Source organism: Strongylocentrotus purpuratus, unplaced genomic scaffold, assembly GCF_000002235.5.
Source record: "Strongylocentrotus purpuratus isolate Spur 01 unplaced genomic scaffold, Spur_5.0 spur5_scaffold_5, whole genome shotgun sequence".
In the NCBI taxonomy this organism is placed as follows: Eukaryota; Metazoa; Echinodermata; class Echinoidea; order Camarodonta; family Strongylocentrotidae; genus Strongylocentrotus; species Strongylocentrotus purpuratus.
The window spans coordinates 39,971,306-39,994,836 of record NW_022145611.1 but is presented as its reverse complement, the minus strand read 5'-3'; the positions used below and the strand labels follow the sequence as shown (position 1 = coordinate 39,994,836).

Below are 23,531 nucleotides of genomic sequence, written 5' to 3'. Positions count from 1 at the left end.
TGAGGAGCACTGCGCATATTTCTGAGACTAGTCTAAACTTGCCTTGCAACAGCTATCCGTATCGAAACTTCTTGTGATTACCAAGTAATTTTCAGCTTTTAAAAGAAGCATGCAGTGTTCAAAATCAAAGAAAAAATATCTATTTTGTCTTTTAAAAATTATTTGATCGGTATGTTGTAAAGAAGTACTTTTTAGAAAGCCGTTTTATTATTCAAGCATCAATGTTTCTTTCAACCTGATTTATTAATCCTGCCGAGAGACCCGGCCAGTAGCTAGCTAGCAGCTGGCAAGTACAACCCCATGGGGCGAAGTGCTTTGCAACCCATATTTATATCAGCAGTTCGGATTGATTCAGGATGAGCTAGAATATGATTGGTAACAATTAAATACTTATGTTTTAAGGTGGATTGATTTTAGTGGTGTGCAAAACTGCAATTTCTTACATATTTCATTATTTTTTTCGGGGCGTCGGTTCTCAAAAAACGAAACCGGGACCCGACGGCAACGGTCGGGTCCCGGTGTGATCGACCTTACCGACTCAAGCCTAATATGAAAAATATCACATTATTCTGAGAATCTTTTAGTGGATTGCAATCAAACTTGAAGTTTAAAAATTGCTTCTGTTTTGGTTTGTAAAATTGCTCCATGGCGGAGGCATCATTTTCGACTGCGCACAGTCGAAGGTCCATCTAGTTTACACTAGTTTGGAAATGTATGAGTGTAAAGATATCATTGTGAATACCAATTTCAAGCTAACAGCTTTCATTAAATAAGACACGAGGAATAAGGATATTTCAATTCCTTTCTTTGAATAAAAAACAACAGGAAGACATAGAGAGTGATAGGAAACCAACAGTTGTGAAGATCCTTGGTGATGATGTTAGAGATGGAAGGAAGGACTGCATTGTATGCTCTAGTCGTACCTGCTTCGGCAGGCGTAAGAGGGCCTACACTCAGTGTAGTCTGTGCAAGAAGGGTCTACATCATAGGTGTCTTCAGTTCCACGTCTGTGGTCTCAGCAAACAACATCCAAAGGTATTTACATGTACTCCAGGCTTTTTGCTCCATTCACTCAATCAATTTGATCTTCTTCTTTTTTAAAGTAGCAGTATGTAAAAGGTGTATTGATAGATGGTCGCAAGTCACGAACATACAAATAATTGTTCACACTAGAAATTTGATGAGAACCAGGGCCCTGTTTCATAACATTTGTTATTAATAACATGTGTCAATAACTCAATTTTCATTGACAAATTTGCTCACAACCAATCAAATACATTTATTTCAGTAGCTAATTACAGTTTTTGTGGCTTGTTATTGATATCAATTATTATTAAACACGAGTCAGATTCACATACTCAATGTGATTTTCATATCAGTTGGCAAATTGAATACCTACATGTAAGTTTGCAGGACAGCAAGGGGGAGGGGTTTGCACGATCAAGCACTTGATAACTTTTGAATCATTTACTGTTAAGATTATTGAGAAGAATGAACTTGAGAAATCTTTTCCTTCTCGGCCTACTGCAATGGCCAATCGTATGGTGTACTATCAAGAAGCCTGAAGCCTTACCATTTGGTAAAAGTGTCATTGGTACCAATGACACTTTTACCAAATGTAAGAAATTTTCAGCTGAGAGCCAAAATGATATACCGTATCGTTTCATTAACTCCATCTCTGTTAGCAAACAAAATGAAAATCCTCTTATTGTGTAAAGAAATTGGCTGCCTTATTGTAATAAAGCAAGTAATGATGATTTTTTTTTAATTTTTTTTATTAACCCTTGAAATCAATGATTGACATTTCCAAAAATTGTTTTTATTTGTCAGTCATTATGGAATAGACTGACAAGCTTCATATGACCCTTCCCAGGAATATTTTGCCTTTTACACTGTACATGAGATGGTTAAAGGGAAAGTCCACCCTGAAATTAAGTTAGTTTTAATAGGAGTAGAAAAATGAGAGAAACAAGTCAGTGAAAGTTTGAGCAAATTCCGATTAAAAATAAGGAAGTTAGGATTTTTTAAGTTGTGATCAATCAAACACAAATTGGCAACTCTATGACGTATCATGCGAGCTCAACTTCCATTTGCTCAGTACTAAAAAAATCTAAAATTTTCATTTTCCCTCAAGAAAAATTTCAACCATACATGCACCCTAAATATAATAATTGCAAATATGTTTCTATACTCCCCCTGCAAGGAACAAATATATATTCCGTCATCAATAACGAAGAAAACATGATTTTATGGAATATTATGCACAAAGCAAATAAAGGAGAGCTCGTATAATAAGTCACAGAGTTGCCAATTTGTATTTGATTGATCACAACTTCAATAATTCATAACTTTCTTATTTTCATTCAGAATTTGCTCAAACTTTCACTCACCTGATTTTCTTATTATTCTGCCTCTATCGAAACAAAATTATTTTTGGGGTGGACTTTCCCTTTAAAGATGAAAATGGAATTTCTGAAATTACTGAAATACAATAAAGCAATACATATTTCTAAATTACTACCCGCATAATTATGACCTTTATACAGTAACATGTATAAGCTTCATACTATGTTGTATATTTGTGAATTCTCCCGATTCACTTTTGTGGTCATAGTTTAATTGCAAAGGAAAATTTCCTTGTATGCAGACGGGTCTATCCTATGAGCGTTTAATGGAATGTTCATATTGAATGATATCATTCATTGTAAATTTGTATCATTTGTCTGTGCTAGTATGATGTCCCAACTGTGAGCTCTGCAGTGGATAAAGCAACAGTGTTCACCTGGAGTAATAAGGTAAGGTCCAAACCATAGACATATTAAATATCATAGACAAGAAAGGTATCATGAATAGAGGCATTACACAAATGGGATAAGATTCTGCCCCCTTTGCAACATTAGCCTCTGCCAAAACATCTACTGGAGTAGGAATATCTAGCAATTTAGCTTGCAATCTGATTTCCTCATATACAGGTTGTACATCATAGAGGTGGATGGAGAGTAAAATGACTAACGGTAAAAACAAATCTATGAATTCATGACTTGGTTTTCACCATGCAAATTCTCCATGGTGATAGACGTATTTGTCATGTTTTTCGCACAAAATGTGCACTGGATGAAGCAATTCATGAGAGCTTTTGGAGCCTTTCATTTCATGTCAAAGTATCAAGCTTCAAAGTGTCTGATCTTCTAGGCTGCTCACTCAAAAACATCGCTTTACAGAGCGATGAAATGTTGATGGACATAGTGTACTTTATGTACTGTGAAAATTGAATTCTTTGTGAAATTCTATGTTTACTGTACATTTTAAATATGTTACTTTATGACAATCAATTATATATGCCCACACACAATTTCTGCCTCCCCTTATATGTACCATTTTTTGTGTCTTAATTTAAAGTTTATAAAAAATCCAAATTTTGTTTGTGTATCTTTGCAATATTTAGTAATGAGCACTGCTCTCTTATTATCTGTTTAAAATCAAATTATGTGTGTATAAAATTGTGGGGAAGTTTTTGATGAATAATATCTGTAGATTAGATCAATGTGAATAAAGTGGCATCACACCATTTCTTGCAATCGTTTGTCTTTCAGCCTGATGATATGGTAGAGGAAGCCGACGAGTTGAGTGACGGCTTTTCACAGGAAGATAACCCTGAGGTGGTAGCAATGTTGGTCAAGTGTGGACCACAAAGCTTAGTAGACTGTAATGAATGTGCCTACCATGATGGAAACAAGAAGATGACCCATCTCATGTGCAATGTATGTGGTATAGGGGTCCACAGGAAATGCTTCTATCGCCATCAGTGCTTTAGGGACGAGGAGAACACAGAAAGGCATGCGCCTAACTTGGTATGTAATCTAAGGTTGTCACAGTGTTTACTCGATGGGTAATAGCGTAATGTTTGAAATAATGTAATCAATTATTCTGTGGGTCAGAATATTGTAACTAAAGTGTTACATTTTAGCCCAACTTTGAGGGAATGAGGGAAAATAATGTAAAAGAGACTCAGAGAGATATATAAAAGATAGAGATTTTTTTTTTTTTTAAACTCCAAAATGTGATCAATCTCGGACAAAAAGGATGTGGGTAGCATAGTGTTCAGTTTGAACATTCAAATTGGAATTGGGCATCTATTTTCAAGTAACTCAAGTGAGAATTTTTATGGTGACCTATGAAAATATTTAAAGAAATCATGTTTTTCATTTTTTTCCTAATTTCATATTCACAAAATCAATATGCCTCTCATCCCCTCTTGAAAGATGGGTTGTTATTTATGAATAGTGTGAATTATATCAAATGTAGTGAGTGTATATTCTGTTTTGAAACTGCACAGAACACAGGCACGTTTGTTGGGGAGAGACCATTAGTGGTACGGATAGAGAGCTGTGAGGTGAAAGATGGAAGAAAAGCATGTGATGTTTGTTCAGGAAAGAAGCGGGATGGGAAGAGAAATAGATCAAGAACACAGTGTGCTGTCTGTAGGAGAGGTCTACATGTCAGGTGCCTTGCCCAACATATCTGCCCTGGGAGCAACGTTAGCAATGCACAAGTGGGTTTTTGATTGTGTACACTAAGCTTTTTCTTATCTTTTTATAAAACATCATTTATGAATGGATACTAAAACATCAAAACCTAAACCTAAAATGCATACTCCATCCTGACGGGCAGCATACATAGAAGAACTTAATGTATTAATTCGTCCTCCTTGACCTGTAACCAATGTGGTTGTCAAAATAATCTGTTTCTGAAGCAAACTCTCACTAGTAAGTTTGTACAATACGCTTACAAATTTACTCCAACTTTTTGTTGCATTTTTTTTTTTTCTCCAGTTTTGATTATTTTGTTATAAGACAACCTCTCCTGTATATTAAAAGTAACAGTTGAAGGAATTTAATAAAACTGAATTAATATGATCTACACTAAAGGCATTGTTACTACAAACATCAAGATTGAAAAATGGATGTTTGATTATAAATTAATTATTTGTTTCTTAATGCAGGATTCATCCTTCACTGCTTTAACTGAAGCCACGATGCCAATGACCATTTCAAACGATGAAGAGATGAATGATGTAGAACCATCACTAGAACCTTGTCAGCAGGATCTCTCAACACCCTCTACATCCAATGCAAACTTCATTGATGGTGTAAGTTGAATTAAGATGAGACATTGTCCATTTCTCAATCCAGTTTGTGTGATCTTCAGTTATTATGAAGCAAAATACAAAAGGATGGCAATAAAAATGTGGAATGTGATTGAAATATCTGAATGTTGTGGTATTTGTACTGAGGTACCTTATATAGGTCTGGTAATCTTTATTCCAAATGGACATTGCTTTTCTTTTTCTAAATGTTGATCATTTGTTCCTCATGCTCATTTATGTTAGTTTTACATCCATGCCAACTGTTAACCATATAGCACCTTTTTTTTTTTAATTGGTGTATGCTACTCGAATATCATTTTATAAATTTTCTATATCTTTCCTGTCAATAGGATCATTCTCCAGTGCCTATGAAAGACCGAAAAAATAAGGACTCTAATCTTCTAAAGACAGGCCAAGACAAATTCTGTACGGTATGCCATTCTGGCCAGAAAACCAGGATGGCATGCCTTGTCTGTAAGGAGAACGTTCACCTAAGATGTGAGTGGCGCCATTACTGCAAGTTCAATGATACTTCCAAAGGAAACACAGTGGTAAGAATGAGATGTTTTCTTTAATGATGGCAGAGCTGGCATACATAATATTTCAAAATTAGAATTTTAAAAAGGTTGGTTTCAATAGTAGATTCCAAGTTTAAGGTCAGGTTGATTTTCCTAATCACTTGAGCAAATTGTTGAACAGTGTACTTCTAGTCCTGAATCTGCACTTTCATTTGAACCCCATAGGCAGAGGTTTGACTATGTTACAGCTGTGGATGTACTAGGGGTAAGATTGTGGGTATAGGTTATGGACCTTCCTATTTCTGAGCAAGTCTTCTTGTTTTATCACTTTAAAATGTCACTTCAGCCACACTTTGGTTTAGACTTTTGTAATTCTCTTTTGTACCACTTGCATCAAACTCTGTTTTAACTCTTTATTATATTGTTCATGTATTCTGTATTGCAATTTTCATTTAATTACAGTCTATATAATTCATGAACACTCGGCGCTTTACAAATACTCATTATTGCTGCATAGTGCAGAAATGAGTATCCTTTTCAGTCATCCGTTTGCTCTCATTTTGAAGGCTATTACAGGTGGACGTTTCACTGGAGATGTGGTTCCCATCCTTGTGAGTGATGTCAAGACAAGGAAGAAAGACTGTGCAGTGTGTTCCAATCGTAAGGCAGGCAGGCGCAGTCGCTCCAGTACAATGTGTCCCCATTGTAAGAAAGGACTGCATAGGATCTGTGCTCCACAACATATATGTCCTATGATCAACCTGCCTCAAGAACTCACTGAGATGGTGAGTCCTTAGAGTCTCAGTGCAGCCCTGTCTGATCTGCTTATAGTGGAATGATTTTTCATTATTTTAGAGGTCATATTATTTTGTTTCCTTTTTCTTGGAAAGTTGCAAAGGATAGAATGTGAATTGGATTAGGGATTTTATATGCTATCAGTGATGTTGTTCTCTATGACCCTTATTCTTGACAAAACTTGTTATATATTTCATATGGCTAATGAATTGAAGAAAAATAGTCAGTGAATGTATTGGAAGGGGTAAGGAGATGATTTGGCCTTCTCAGTCTAAAATGTTTTTTAACTAAAATTGTTTTATTTGGCCATATCAGTCTACTATTAAACTATTTTTAAACTATTATATTTCCATTTTCTTTTATAGGATACTTCAGATAATCAAGAACCATTTGAAGATGATGATGATGACATGGGATATGTGGAGATCAACGATGGTATAACCCGTTACTGTTGTGTTTGTTCCACATCAAGAAAGTCGCAGATCACCCGTACAGCATGTTCATCATGTGATCGAGGCCTTCATCCACAGTGTGTTCTGCTACACAACTGTCACAGTATGGTCCCAAGGAGATTGCAAATTCCAGCGTATGAGAAACAAACCACATGCGGGGACAATGTCACTCAAGACGTGGAGAAAGTTCGCTCTATCACTGCTCTCGTTGACGAAGAAGAGGCTTCCAATCACCAGGAAAATAGCATTCATGAAGATATTGATGATGAATACGAGGATGTGATCCAGGGCCATGCATCCAATGGTGATCCTAAGCAAACAAGTGAAGTTTCTCAAACATCTGTCAAAGGATTTGATACAGGCGTAACATCTGTAAAATTACTTGATGAGAGAAAGGATAGATCTGGTGAGTTTAAAAAGTACCTACTTGTGACCGATGACAGTTCGGATGAATTCTCCCAAGCTGAAGAGGTGAATTCAACTGGAGACGAGGATACATCAATGGAGAAGAAAGCAGAGGAGATTGGGCAGAAAGTGGCCGAGAGCAAACACAAGATAGATGGTGGAGGTTTTCATCAGCAGCACTCTGAGTTAACAAACAACTCTGAATACCCACTTAACAAGGGAAATGAGCCAAATGATAGGAATTCAAAGATACATGATACTTGTAGCTCAGTTGAGGTAGTACATCCAGCCCTTACCCACACAGAGCTCATCTTAGAATGTAGCAATAGTCCAGAGGACATGCATATTGGCTGTTATAGCACTCTAGAGGACATGAGCTCTGACAACCAGATACATACTGAGGGATCAACCCAAGACCTGGAAGATATTGTAGCTCATATCAGGGAAGAGTTGAGTCAGGTGGTGGGGGTGGAAGATCAAATCATTGACCTTCGTCAAATTGAGGGGGAAGTTCTTGCCATTGATGGCGTGTAGAAATCTCAACAGATAAAAGGACATTTATTTATTTTACCAACAAAATGTCTCTTTTTGTAACAAGTTTACGACCAGCATTTTTTTTAATGAGAGTGACTGTCGAGCAAGGGTTTGGTGTTTCAACTTGTGTGCTATTTATCATTGATATGAAATAGAGCATACCTCAAACTTACATTGTGTGCATCACAATGACTGCAAGTATGTAAGTCCAAATTAAAAAAATGTAATTTGAGATCAGCCATATACTATAATCATTATGGTATTATTAAAAGTCACAATATTACTACAATAACATGTACTGGTCAGATAAGGAGAATATGTAATTTTGACCAGTGTGTTAACTTATATTTGTAGCAAATTTCAATATTTAAAAAATGTTAGGAAGCTCACTGAAAATGTAAATGCTAAATGTACAGAAATGACGTTAAAGTTTTATTTTTGCCATTTGATGTTGGTGCCCTTGTCATTCCACGTTTAAGAACGTCTGTAGTTTCTCAATTTCTAGGCATGTTATACCTTAGTACCTCTTTATTTCTTCATTTGATTATGTCCACTACATGTATTGTATCTTATGTTTTGCATGCTTGTCATAGTATAGTAACCAGATATTAGATACCAATTTTAGATTGTGATGTAAATGTTAAAGAGACCAATGTTGTGATGGAGAAAGATTTTATAATTTTACATTTTATTCATCCATGTTAGATATATTAAGCCTGAAATCCTTGTAAACTATGCTTCACAAAGTGCTTGCATTTTCTTGAATATCAGTTTACTGTTATCATTTTACTCAAATTTGTGTCTTGAATACTCTAGAATTTTACAATGCAAAATTTCATTTTTGTCTCGCCTGCATAGCAAAAAGGGAGACATAGGCGCCGCTTTTCCGGTGACGGCGGCGGCGATGGCGGCGTCAACATCGAAAATTTAACCTAAGGTTAAGTTTTTGAATTTTTGATATAATTTTGAAAGGATAAGTTTTTAGTCAATGAAACTTGGACTATAGGGTTATCAAGTCTCCCCAATCATGTGATTAGAATTTCAGGTCACTAAGTTAAGGTCAAAGGTCATTTAAGGTCAACAAACTTAGACTTTGTTGTGACATCAACATCAATAATTTCAAAATGCTTCTTCTTCGTTATTTTTCAACCGATTTTGATTCTGATTGTTTCATATGATAGGGCTAGGAGGGGGATTTAAATTTCTACACAGAATTGTAAAATTCATTATCTATGCTAATTTATGCAAATTTATTTGAAATCACAAAAAAGGCTTCTTCTCCTTCATTTCTCGACCGATTTTGATTTGGTTTGCTTTATATCGTAGAGCTTACTTTGGTACACTAAACTTCTACACAGAATTTTGAAATTGTTCTCCATTAATTAAAGGTGATACAAAGTTTTGGTATGGGGTCATGAATTTGGTTCAAATGAACATATTGGAAGCATATGCGACCCTACAATATTCAGTGATCATTGTCGCGGTTGAAACCGAGTCTAAAGTTATGAAATTGTGCATGATAAACTCTTTATGTTGTATAGCTCCCTCTCAAGGTCAAGACATTAATTAAGCTATAAAACAATGTTTCTTGACTTAAATCGACCGATTAGCTATTTCCGTTTGGAAATTATATATCACAACTACATATTCTGAGATTTTCATGGTCGCAGCTACCATCGTACTGCCGTAGACGCTAATTGAAATGTTTATCAAAATTTACCGGGAGCAGAAGTGTTTTAGGGGCTAAATTTTCTACTGCTTATATTACATCCACAGGGGTATCCAAATACATCAAAATTGTAAAGAATCACTATCCACCCATTTTCAAAATTTCCCAAAACTTTGTATTACCTTTAAGTATGGTAATTTATGCAAATTTATTCCAAAAATAACGAAAATTGCTTCTTTTCCCTCATTTCTTGACTGATTTTGATTTGGTTTGCCTTATCTGGTAGAGCTAAATTTGGAACACTAAACTTCTACACAGAATTGTGAGATTTTGCTCCATTGATTATTTATGGTACTTTATGCAAATGAAATGATATTATGTCCCTTCCATGCAGGGCATCAAATTTTTTGACCAGTTCAAAAGTGTACCACATAAAATTTACGATATTTGTTGTTGCGAGATGCAGATGAGCGCTACGTCATTGACGTTCTGGTTAATCATATTGAATTGCGTTATGCAGGCGAGACCGCCGCCAAGAGCGTTTCCCTTGTTCAATGTATCATTCTGTTTTATTTAATACTTCAGTCTAAACTTTTGCAGATTTTAAAGATACCTATAAAATGTCATCAATGCTGGTCAACATTTCTGTATGTTGACCAAGACTTTTTTTAAATTTTATTCTAAATGTTTTTAGCCCTTTTTATAGTTAATTGATTCAACCAATATATTTATTCATGCTACTTTTTCATGGTGCTATATAATTTATTCCAGATTTCATGGTTCTATTCGGCCTGTTGAGGTATTGCTTAAGTTATGTGATGTTGTTTTAGTCCTTGTTATGCTATGTTGTCTTGAAAAGCTAATAATTTATATCTTTACATGTATGGATATGAATATGGATATGAATATCCAAGTGTGAATGATTATATTTATTTTTTGTTCAGAACACAACACATTTCTACCTGTAGGCTGTACATTTGTGCATGATACTTGGTGGTTTTTCAGTAATTTGCATCCCTACCTTGATGTAAAAGGTTTTTTTAATGCGTTTTGATACTCAATAACCCCACCACATATTTTTCTCAGATCGTATGTGCAATATCAGCCTAGAAGATCATGTTTATGTCATATGATTGTCACTAAATCATTCTTAAAGATACAAGTCATGTCTAAGGTGCAATAGGTACATTCATATTACAGGTACAATGATATAATTTTTTATAATGCCCTTGCAAATGTCCACAGAAGACAACAATTCTGACTGACTTATTCAGTGTTTGTACATTACCTTTCTTACCGGTATGTTTCATCTGAATCTCTCATAAGATTTATGAGATAAATTGCCAATATGCGTTTGCTAGTTCGTCCTCTTGCCTTGCCCCATCGTTTGTTTGCTGTTAATACATAATGATAAGTAACTACTACTTATTTAAAATGTACTCTTTAACTATTTTCAGTAAAAACTTGAAGTGGTTAAATTGTGCATCTATCAATATTGAATTGCCTTAAAACTCATCTTGGAAAGGTTCAGGTGAAAATACAGAAGTTAAGGTTAACAAATTAACAGAGAAAGAGTGTCTTTATTCTAGTTTTGTTTTTCTATGTTTTTTTTTTTTTTTGTTGGGGGAGGGGGGAGGGGCTAGTTACCTTGAAATTTTGAATTTTTAAATACAGTATTGCACATTCACTTTGTATTTAATGCTGTTGATTAACATGACGTTTCAAATGTGGGATAAATAATTTGTCATAGCTAGAAGAAAGGGAGGGGAGGGGGAGCGGGGACCTCTTGCCCAAGGATAACTTGATATTCTTTTGCTATTTGTTTTGTATTGAAGTACAAATGTGTACATGTCATGGAAAATTTCTTCCCATGAAAGACATCTGAAGCCAAATTAAACAATATACTGGTAGTCAATACCCCCAAATTGAATCTTTAAAGTTTGTTGGAGATGACAGTTTGCAATCCTGGCTTTCATGGAAGGGTTCAAAATGAATTTGTTTGTATGTCTGTTTGTTTTACATTTAAGTGCAAGTAGCTAATACATGTGTATATGTACAGAGCTAGAAGGATGTTCACTCTTGTAAAGTATATGAGTTAATGCTCTTCTGACTCCAAACAGACTACTTTGTGTTCATTCACTGATAGGCAACAAGTGAAATGGATTTATCTGAGGAGTGTTCATATCTGTTCCTTGTTTGGGTTGTACAAGGTCCATGACTTTACATGATTTTGTGTGACTGGAAATGAATCAATATAATAAAATGATTTTAAATAGACAGCTCCCATGGTTATATGTATCACTCATGTTATTCTGCATTGCAAGTACATTTGAGTATGAAGAGACATATTAATAAAAAGATAATGTATTATTGAAATTAGAAACAGAGAATTATTGATATGAAAGAAACATGTGTATACATTTTGAAATAAAACATCACAAGTATGTGATATTTTTTACATCAAAACTCTTAACAAGTTTGTGTAGTTTTTTTCTAGTACTAATTATCATTACTTTGTCGGTTTTTTTAATTGTGATTGTAATTCAGAATTTATATAACTACTTATTGTCTGTTGAAACTTTGTCAAAAGAAAGAAAAAAAGCTTGATAATAATTGTTTATATCCTTATCTCTTGACAATAATGTGGAACCTCTTCATGAGTCTTAACCTTGTTACAAAGGAATTATGTTTGAGACAGATGGAATGAGAGAGGGATTGAAAGAGAAGGGAAATATATTAGAGAGGGGGATGACGGGGATAATGAGGGAGGGTGGGAGGGGAGGGGAGAGGAGGATAAATTGGAGTTTACACACATAGTTGGTGTGTTTGGTATTCCAATATCACAACATGTAGTAGTCATTTACTAAGACAGGACCATTTGCAAAACAGTTGTCTTTACAGTGCAACATGTATTACATAATTATGCAGAATAACAATGGTTTAGCATAATTGAGTAAAGGATGCTACATATCTGTTACACAAAATATTTTTTGTGGAGCCACTTTAGTGATTACATTATTTCCATTTGCCTAACCATCCATCTATCCATCTAAGACACCCTCTGTATCAAGCTACTCTTTCCCATGATCATTTATTTTGAGAATGAAACCATCCTCTTCTTGTTTGGCAGTCTGGAACCAAGACGCCCGTTGCTGTGGTCAAAGCACAACCCAAGGACAAGAAGGTAGAGAAGGCAACCAAGTATGTGTCTAACTTCACAGAGACTTTCCAAGATCAGCCTGATACTCAAATACAGTTCATTGATTCAATCAACAAAGGAACACAGGGCAGGTAAGACAGTCATACAATTGGCTGCATTTATCAATATGCAATACCACTAGTTACACATTTCCATTTTTTTAACCATAGGTCAAACATTCTTTTTTCTTCTTCAATTTTATAATGATGTATTCCAAAAGACACAGCCTAACTGTACCAAGCAGGTGCATGTATTTGAACATGTTCTGGAAGATGACCAGAAAATAAGCTCAAAGTTTGGTACTCTTCTATTGTTTGCACCCTTCTTTTTTTTCTCTTTACATCTAGTTAAATGCTAAATGTATGTAAGTTTCTCTCAGCAAAACTTGTGCATTCATGCAATGATATACAATAAAGACAATTGGGAAAAAGAAACAAACATATTGCTAATCAAGGTCTACCGGTAGTCCTGGTAACATAATAAGACTATCCATGATAAATACATGGGAATACCTTGTTCGGAAGGTTGTTTGTATTGTTTTTAAATGGTTTGTAGTTATAAGCTATTGTTATGTTCAATTTTTAAGAACAAAATGATTATAAGAAAAATTATAAACTCTTTGATTGATAAATCAATCAAAGAGGTACATAACAAACCTTTCCATTGTTTGTTATTTCACTGGAGGTCAGTGACATAAAGTTGGTACTGAATGATATACAAAACTGAACATCAAATTCATTTTCCTTTGACTTTGATAACATAAATAGTAAATTATCCTTCCCACCCAGCTCATCTTAAACACAATTCTCACATTGATCACTTTTAAATGCATTTTGTTAATGATTTCCATTTTTTAACATTTACTTTTTGTCAGATTTGTTATTATGAGTTTTAAAGAAGATTGTTATACCTGCAGCCAGTGACTTAATGACTATTTCTAATGAAGCTGCTTATGCCAATAGTCATCCATGAAAAAAAATGGGATATTGCAGACACGTTATCAAATGTCTGACATTCTCTTGATTCATTTGAGAGTGATATAAATATATGTGAAGACAAGTACATGGCCATATTTAACTGACTAGCAGCTGACCTTTCCTTTCATCACCTCTCCCTCCTAGCATCAGTGTGGCGGAGATGATGCTATCAGTCACCGGTCTACTGTCAGGTCAGAGAGAGCTGTTATGTAGTCTGACTGGATTCCTTCCTCCTGGTCACACTGTTGGCATCCAGAACAATGACCCTACACAGGTCATTGTACGCATACCAGGTCAGAGGTCAGCTCTCAACAGGCAGGAGCTGACAGAGTTTGTGGACTCAATTAGGGTGAGTGTGATGTTAGCTATATTGTTTTAGCATGTAGGTGTATGATTAAATATTACTTGAGGTACATGTACATTGTAGGCATATTATACAAATATTGACTGGGAGTGAAATATGCTAATTACGATCCTCACAATCGATATTAAGTGACGAGCTGTGGGCCAATCACAATTTTGTTTCTGTAAGAGCTATCTGGTATATGCTTTTGTATTCAAAACCCTTTCCTTTCTATCAGTTGCAAATCCTGCCCAAGAATCGCAGTGATGAACAATGTAGGTTTTTTGTCTCTTCTTTTCTTTGTTTAAACATGAAAGTGTAAAGGAGTTTGCCCCATACAAGATAGTTTGTTCCTAATTCAACTATGAAACACAGCAAGCATACAAACCAAAATACCAACTCCTGCAAGTTCATTTGATGACTATAGCCTAGGTCAGTATTTGTGAGCTTCTGTGAAATGGTGCCTGGCTGGAATGCTCGCCAGAGAGTGGAGAATGTGCATTCATTGTGTGCGGGCAAGCCTGAATCCCATGACCGTGGTAATCTGTAAAGCACTTTAAATAGAGACATCATTGATGTATTCAATATAAACACAAAATATATATATATAGGCTCTTAGATTTAAACGTTATGTGAATGTTTTCATGATTACAATAGATGTTTAGTAAGCTCTTATAAGAACATTCATAACTTAACAAACAAACTCCAAATGGCCAAGATATTGTTGTTTGACTTTTTGAGTCGCCCTGGCCTTGTGACTATAGAATAAGTCAGTTTCTTTAGAGGGTTTGATAGAAGAATCCTGGATCCGCCATCGGTTACTTAAAACTACTTTGTTTTTCTGGGGGGGGGGGTGTTCTAAAAAGTTGTATGAACCTTGTCTGTTTTCTAGCTGAAATTAGGTCTCCTAATGTAAATTAATTCAAATTGATGTTTTTAATTTCATTTCTATCAAATTTTGTTTATTTTTCAGAGTAACTCTGCATCGGCTGTTCCTGAAGAACAGAGGGCACCCTCAGACATGACAGCAGGGTTGAGTGAACTTATATCCCAGTTTGATAAACTATCAACGACGCAGTCATAGTTGTATGAATAGAAGCAGTGTAGTCTATTAACTTTCAATGTGTGTAGTAGTTGGAATTTTAGCTTTTAAGTTTATTAGTACTAATACTAAAGTAGAAAGATAACGTGCATGTAATTTAAAATATCCTAATTTATAATCATTGAAATGGAAGGTCACATTGTAACCAACAATGTGCATTCTGTATTGACTTCTGTTAAATCTTGCTAGCAATATTTTCCTTCTCAGTTGTGCAAAAGCTATCAATACTGCATAAACTGTTGCAAGGCCTTTTTTGAAAGCACTAATATCTCGTAATATCTACATGGAAATGCAATTATTGTCTTTAGAAAAAATTAGTAGAAAAATTAAATGGGATTGGATGAATTTGCTTACATGCAGGTATTTAGGTTCACCTTGGATTGAATATATTCTGAGGGTGTTTGAGATTACCTCATATTTGAATGCAGTACAGTCACATGGAACCTCTTACATCAAGGGCAAAACATGTTTTGGTGATTGGTCCATTTTAAGTGTAGCTGTGTCAGGTATGGTGTGAACATTGTTCCGGCACTGGGCCAGTCAAGGACATTCAGGCAGGTTGATCCGGAGGAGAGGCCCGGATGCAACCCTATAGACAAAGGAGTATGGACGGCCTAGCACAATTTTTTGGATTTGAAACATATAAATGAATAAACAAGGGAAGGGGGGGGGTAATTGGTGTTGAAGGGAACCGTAGCGTGACAAATTATAGAGCTTATACAGACCATCAAGTGCTTACTGAATGTGGGATTGACTCATGGTGTACAGCTTACCTTGTCAGTGTATCACAAATTAATTTGCATTGAACAAACTTATTATTGGAAAGAAGTGACGCCACGTGTTTGACCAAACGGGCTCTTTGCCAGTTAATTGCGTCTGTGTGGTGTCTGTGTCATGTTTATTTAGATGTACATGCATTCATATTCTTGTTTGGTCGAATGGAATTGACTCCTCGAATGCAGTCGGCATTATTGTTATATTAACCCTTCCCCCCAAAAAATATTTTAAAAAATAAAAATAAAAATGGGCACTGTACGATAGATGCATTGCCTTTCTTGTCTCTTCTTTTTGTACAGAATGCCTAACCACAGCAAAAGATAAAACCGTTGTTATATTTGTAATGTGCATGTGTTGTCTGAACCTTCTTATCAGCCATTATTCTTTCTCAATCACACTCTTTACCTTCTGTCTCTTCATCTCTCTCTCTCTCTCTCTCTTCTCTCTCCCTCTCTCTCTCCCTCTCTTTGTACTTCCCTTATCTCACTTCATGTAGAGTTCTGACTTTCTGTGAATATTTATTTCATCACAAAAGAGGTATAGGTCAGTATTTGTGCTGAAGATGTTTTGTCTCGTAATGTTGTAAAATAGATGCTTTGTAGCTGCTCTTATATGGGGTGCTTATATTAGCTCTGGTGCGACAATAATAGGGACTTTTAGATTTGCACGACGAGAATGTGGACTGCAACATGTGACCTCCTTTTAAGGCACTGCCATGTACTAAAAAGGATGTCACATGTGACTGCCAGTGCCTTAAAAGGACGTAACACGTCCACGCCATCTAAAAGCCCCTATTGTCGTCGTGGACAACCATGTCAAAGAATGTTGATTTTCCCCGGATTAAAAAAGTGTGATCCGTTATGGGTAAAGAGGTACGCGGAGCTACCCCGAACTTTTCACGATCTTCGCCCAGTCAGTTCGGGTGGTGGCACCCTAGTTAACTCCACAAAGTATGACGTAAATGATGAATCGAATCAAATAGCAAGGATAACACCTCATTTAACAGTACTTTGAATGCCATGTCATACATTGTATTCCATATGTTGGTGCATGTATGCTATTACCAATATTTTTATTTCCTTTGTTCTGCCGCTACCCTGAATCTACAGATTTTTTAATTGTATACAGTGACTTATTTCTTTTGAGATGGGTTTATTTGCTAATAAAAAATATGAGTGATGGGTGTCGTATTGATGTATTCAATAAAATACGAAACAGATACCGTATCATATTTCCCCGTGTATTGTGTATTAGTATAACATAAAGCAATTATTATCAGTAGCAAAAGACAATATATTAAGAGAATTGAGATGAGGATGCCGCAAAAGAATGAGGAAAGAGGGAGCAGCATAAATTCATTTTGAACGATAGGCACAAGGAAAAACGACAGAGATGTACTTGTATTATTATGCACATAAGGGGAGAGAGAGAGAGAGAGATGGTGAAAGATCGAATCAGGAATGAATAGAAGGAGACACGCCAGAAAAGCATTAAATCTAAACAGGATAGCCTGTTTGTCTGGTCCTCTGTAGAATGTTTGCTTTTTGCAGCGAACATGAATAGTTGTACCTTGGTAGAGCCTCTCAAAAAGACATTTCTTTCGTGGAGCATGATTGTTCAACAGAGTGTGACTAACATGAAACTCAAATAGCATCAGCCTTGCAGGTGAAGATGATTTTGGCAGCGGATTGCCAAAGCTTTTCCTACCACCCCCCCCCCCAAACCTCACCACTGTCTGCACTAAACTATACCCCCCCCCCCCCCCCGTCACCACCACCATTTACAAACGATGACCAACGAATGAAAGTAAAATTCGGATGATTAAATGATGAAACAACTGAGAAATAATATATTCATGTATGTTAAGAAACTGAAATATATTTGGGCCTACCCCCCCCCCCCCAATCCGGGCCCCATCCTCTTAAATCTGCATTCCAATTGCACATAATGGTAATTTCGCCGGGGGACATAAGGAACGTTACTTTCCAAGGGTATTTCATAATTAATGTGATTCCATAGCCAAGGCCTTTGGGTAATTATTTTCCCTCGAATCCGAACGTAAGGGAAATTGAGAAATGTATGTAATAAAGAGAACGTCAGGCAATATGTGGTCTGAGAAGATTGAATTTATTTGATGGATTTTCAGGTTGTATTGTTTTCACATCAGGCTTGTCAAGTTCCAAGGCAATGGACATTTTCCGTCCGTGGATTCACGTCATATAGAAAACATGCAGCGAGGCACATACATTAAACCTTGCCTGAAGCTTGCAGACTTTCTACACCACCTGTAGAACAGTTTAAATCATACGGTTAGTGATATGATGTAATAAACTTATCACAGATGACTTGATGTATGATATCATCACCATTTTGCTGACTTTTATGGGTTCAAAATCTATTTCATATAGCATTTTTGTTGAATTAGTCTTTCAATATGATCACCACAATGTCCAATTATATTAGTATTTTTATTTCATTTTTCATCCCATGAAAGAGTGGCAGTTACGGTGATATATGTGGTATTATTGGCGTGACTTATCTATTCTTGATTTTTTTTTTTGTATACATCATAATAGAAGAACGAGGCATTGCCCTCATTCATTTTCCCCGTCATGATCAGAATGTTATGTTTTGTCCAATGTGGGGGTACTAGCTGTGGTACATGTTTATTGGATAAGGCCCGCAAGAAGAGCACTATCAATTCTGATGTGGCTGCCCTGGGTACATAGTTATTATGATTATTATGAAGCTGTACAAAAAAAGAGATCGCTTTGTGGACAATCCGAAAGTAAAATGTAAGATGTTTTGCCGCAAGAAAAAAAGATCACAACGCGTATTGCCCCCCCCCCCCCTTCCTCTCTCTCTCTCTCTCTCTCTCTCTCTCTCCCTCCCTCTATCTCTGATGTAGGCCCACTTCCTTAACTGCTTCCTATAAAACCATTGAGTTGCTAAATTCGGAATCCAAGGCTGTCTATGGGACCCGACGTCAATAGTTTTAAATATAAACAGGTAAATAGCATGTATGCAAAAATTGAGGTGGAGATTTTTTAATATCTGACAACGATCATCATCATCACCACCACCATCGACCAACCCATCCCCACCTACTTTTACGCGCATTCCCAACACTCGTATTCCTGTGTTAATGTGAATTAAGCTTCTTTTCCTATTCCTACCATCTTGATTCCTACAACATTCATTAGACAATAAAATGGAAGCTATAAGAACCTTTATGTTATCGTCTCATTAGAGAACTGTTATAGGTCACAGATTAACCTTCGGTGTGTAGTTAGACAAGACTTTATTGGCAGGGCATATCCCATTCTAGTCACCTGAGCAAAACCGCCATTGTCTACCGAAACAGACAATCCGGTTTAGCTTGCTTGACGCAATTGTTGCTATGGTTCCTCAAGTACAACGTACAAAAGAAGAAAGCTACACGAGTAGGTCGCACGCATCGCAGAGAGAAAACCAAACTTGAACAATGAACTCTAGTCTGTTTACATGCGAATCAAACTGATCATGAATCAGCTATCATTAAGGTCATGTCGATGCAATCAAGATAGTATCCAGGGATTCCTGACTACTAATTTTTGTCTTGTAGGCTTAAAACCCTCCCCTCCCTTACCAAGCGGTTTTACGACGTGACCTCAACACGCCCATCCCCCCTCCCCCACACGTCAGATCGCTCGCTCACTTCTTCGGAACGGCATTTACGTGCATCCACATAAGAGAAAGATCGCCGCTACCCCCCCCCCCCCCCCAAAAAAAAAAAATCTGAAATTCAGTAACATCCAAGGCACCGTGGGCTTTTCTCTTTTTTTTTCCAACAATTAATAACACTTCCCCATTGCTGAGATAAGACCACCTTTGAAATGGTCCTAATTTTAGTTTTTAGTTTTAAAAAGTTAGTATTTTCTATATAGCTAGATCAACATTATTATAGCCAGGCGCGTACGCAGGGGGGGGGGGGGGGGGGGGGGGGTTTTTGGGGGTTAACCCCCCCCCTTTGGAAATTTTTGTGTGTAAACCCCCCTAAAAAAACCTAAACCCCCCCCCTTTTGGATTTTTTTTTTTTTTTTTTTTTTTTTTTTTTTTTTAATTATTAAAAAAAAAAAAAACAAAACAAAATTATTCCCATGGCCGACCTAAAAAAGGTGACCTTACCCCCCCCCCAACGGAGCAAATGTCAAATTTCCAATTTTCGAGACCAAAAAAAAAAAAAAAGTGTCCTCTTACCCCCCCCCCCCCCCCCCCCCCCCCCCCCCCCCCCCCCCCCGCTTATTCAGCGGTCGGCTGAGTCGTTGCGATTTTTTTTGGGACCAAAAAAAAAAAAAAATGTGTCCTCTTACCCCCCCCCCCCCCCCCCCCCCCCCCCCCCCCCCCCCCCCCCCCCCCTTTATTCAGCGGCTGGCTGAGTCGTTGCGAAATTTTCGGACCGATTTATAAATGTTAAAACCCCCCCTTGAAAAAATCCTGCGTACGCGCCTGATTATAGCTCATACTTAACCAAAGGTTCCGGTCGAGGTAATAAACCACTAGTGTTCATTATCTATAGAGAAATATACTTTTTTTTAAATCTATCTTTTGTATGCTGAGCTTCCATTTGTATAGTTTTGTGTGTAAAAAAGGAAATAACTAGTTTTTTTTTTTAAACTCCCCTCATTTTCAACACCCAATGGTATGTCCCATAAAAATCAAGTTAGAATTACGTAATATGTCTTATTAATGGTCGCACATTTCACTCGGTGCCGTCGAGGCTATGCAAATTGCCCCATATTGATTTGTCGAAAGTAGTCGCGATCGTGTTAATTGTTACTTCATAACAAAAATACTCGATCAAATTTGGTTTCATGATATAATTTCAAGGGAGAGTGCGATTGTGAGTCTTTCCTAACCGAAAATTATGTGGTTTGTACAAGCATACATGATACAGGCAACATGATCTGAAAGACTTTCATAAACTCACTTCAAGGGCCATTTCCATATCCTTTTGTTATCATGATAATGCCTGGAGAAATCATGTTCAGATTTACGGCAGATGTCATTGTAATGTTCGAACATAATTGTCAATATGTGATGCACAAGGCTATTGAAATTGTCTGAGGTTGATTTTTTTTTGTTTAGTCTTTGCTATTGTGTACCGGGTAAAGAGAACATAGCAGGGCTTTATATTGTTCAAATATCATACGTCCTGTCCAGCTATTTTCCCTAGCGAGCCGAGCAAGTGAGCAACAATTTTGCCACATTCTTATTGTGAAATTAGAATTTTATCATAAGACTAAACTCCAATATCATATGTTTTTAATTTAAAATTCTCAAAAATTCTCACCCGCTTCTCGCTTCTTCTTTTGTTGTAGTACCATAAGATAGATTTCTTACGTTTTGTTGGGTCTTATGGTTTTGCCGTGTCCGACTTTATATAATTATACAGGCCCGTCGTATTGTACAATATCCCTCTTTTCTAAAATGACTCAATCAATTATTAATCAATTAATCTGTTTATTCATTTTTCAACTATTCATCATTCATTTATTCCTTCGTTTGCTTGTTTTATCAATTTGTTTGCAATTTCATTAACTGATTTTTAACAATTTATATTGTTTTCTTTACTGTTGCTTCATTTGTCAGCACAATTTAATTCACTTTTTTCACTTAATCATTCCCATCACATTCTTCCTTTATGCCTTTTATGAATGCGTCATGAATAGATACGAATATCAGGCATATCGATTTGAATCTGAATAACATTACTTCCGTATTGTGGATGAAACATGAATCTAGTAATCAATTGCCCAGAAAAACCTTCTTCATCGAGGGTATATAGATTATGGAAATATGCGTATTTTCCTGTCATTTTTTTAAACCTAAAACAAAAAGACTTGACCTACTTTGATTGTGATCACGATCATCAAGATTTAGTATGTAAATCGTGATTATGAGCTGACAATGACAAGAAATATTCATGACAAATCAACTCCTGCAATATGTGGAGTCCTATATAGGGTTGGTAGCTCATCAACAGCTGACTATATATCTTACAGTGAGTAAGTGATTAAGGATATAATCCATAAAACGATGGATTATTATTATTCAACTCTTTTACAATTATCTGTTCCAATGTACTCGTTATCACAGGATTTGGGGGTAACAATGGCCCCTGTTGCCCCTGGGTATATCATGATTCGCTCATCGGAAAAGGTTCAGCCCAGATTCGGTTTCAATTTCATATGTCATTAAAAAGTATGAGAGACGAAAGAGCGACGCGAGAAAGCAGAGAGTCGAAGAGAGAGCTAGAGAAAGGGTGTGTTACTGTCTACAGAAATGACAATCAAAGACAGATGATGAGAGAAAACATGCGGGATTGGTTGGCCAAGATGGCGTCCTTCAAGACGAGCTGCAAGCCAACTGAGGGATTACAGCCGCCTTCTCCAAGTGGCACATTGCCAGTACTGTCTTTATTCTTCCTTTCATGCTTATCCATTCATCTGTCTTTTCTTACCATTGAAATCTAATTAATCAATTACCCGCTCGCTAACAGTGTCAGCGAACACTCTTTGTCTGGAGAGAGGAGAAACCGACAATGCATTACAAATTGATGAAGAAAAAAGTAATCACAATTAACGTCAAAATTATGTATAAGCTGGATGTATATAACATTCAGTTGGGAGGTATACATAGGATATTAACAAGAAGAATCCTTACAAGTTTCATACTTTATAATTACATTGGTGTATTGAAAAACTTCTTAAATAATAAATAAAAGAGAAAGAGAGACAGAGACAGAGAGAAGCAGCGAGAGAAGTTTAGAAGTTACATGATAATATACTTTATATAATTATATATATCGGTTAATGTCCCATGATTGGTGTAAAATGGAAACGGTTAAGAAGAAGGAGAAGGAGGAGATAAAGAGAACATTGTATGCGTTATTGCCAATGGATAACAATCATAAGATATAAATTCATATTCATATATGTCGATATGACTTTTTTTCTTTTAAAGAAACACTTGCAAAAGGATTTACATATGAGCAAATGAATGCAGATGGAGAGAAGTCACAGGAGAGAGAGAGATAGATAGAAGACAAGGAATGGGAGGAGATAGAGAGAGAGAGAGGGGGGTTGTGTGTATGGGGGGGGGCAGCGAGAGGGCATGAACGAAGGTGTGTGTGAGCTTGTGTGGTTTATAGGAATGCAATATTTTCTCTTATTTTGATGACAATCCTATACAGCATAACAATTCAGAATTAATTCAACCTCAAATTCAACTTCTCTCTCTCAATTTCATGAGAATCATGCACCGAACGGAATCCCCAAATGCTGCATCAAATCAAAAGAAAGTCGTCCATAATTATCATTATTTTGTTTGCTACCTGTACCAGGGGCTTATCTTTTGATTAAATTGAAGCCTCCCCCCCCCCCCTCTCAAATAAGTTTGAATAATAAATTTGAATAAAACAGCATAAAATAAATCAATAGACATATTATTCTTCAAGAACCGCGTCTGCCTTTGTACCATACCTGCAAGCAACAATGAAGATGTAATACAAACTACATCATTTCAGTCTAGATTATTAGCAAGTTATTCTCTTTTTTTTTTCTTCACATACAT

The 23,531-nt window shown here is 36.3% G+C and overlaps 1 protein-coding gene across 5 annotated transcripts in view; it reads left to right on the top strand.

Annotated features, from left to right (window-relative positions):
* Positions 1–17,143, top strand: part of LOC592111 — a 34,509-nt gene extending 17,366 nt beyond the window's left edge. For 2 of the 5 annotated variants that reach the window (XM_030998577.1, XM_030998575.1), the window contains 8 exons: positions 826–1,035; positions 2,733–2,795; positions 3,594–3,851; positions 4,337–4,552; positions 5,003–5,149; positions 5,497–5,697; positions 6,231–6,449; positions 6,825–7,899. In XM_030998577.1, the coding sequence (XP_030854437.1) occupies positions 826–1,035; positions 2,733–2,795; positions 3,594–3,851; positions 4,337–4,552; positions 5,003–5,149; positions 5,497–5,697; positions 6,231–6,449; positions 6,825–7,850 (2,340 nt within the window). In that variant the 3' untranslated portion in view covers positions 7,851–7,899. Of the gene's footprint in view, positions 1–825; positions 1,036–2,732; positions 2,796–3,593; positions 3,852–4,336; positions 4,553–5,002; positions 5,150–5,496; positions 5,698–6,230; positions 6,450–6,824; positions 7,900–12,649; positions 12,811–13,839; positions 14,045–15,011 lie in introns of those variants that run through there. The other 3 variants (XM_030998579.1, XM_030998576.1, XM_030998578.1) reach the window with 3 other exon arrangements.
* The last annotated feature ends 6,388 nt before the right edge of the window (positions 17,144–23,531 follow it).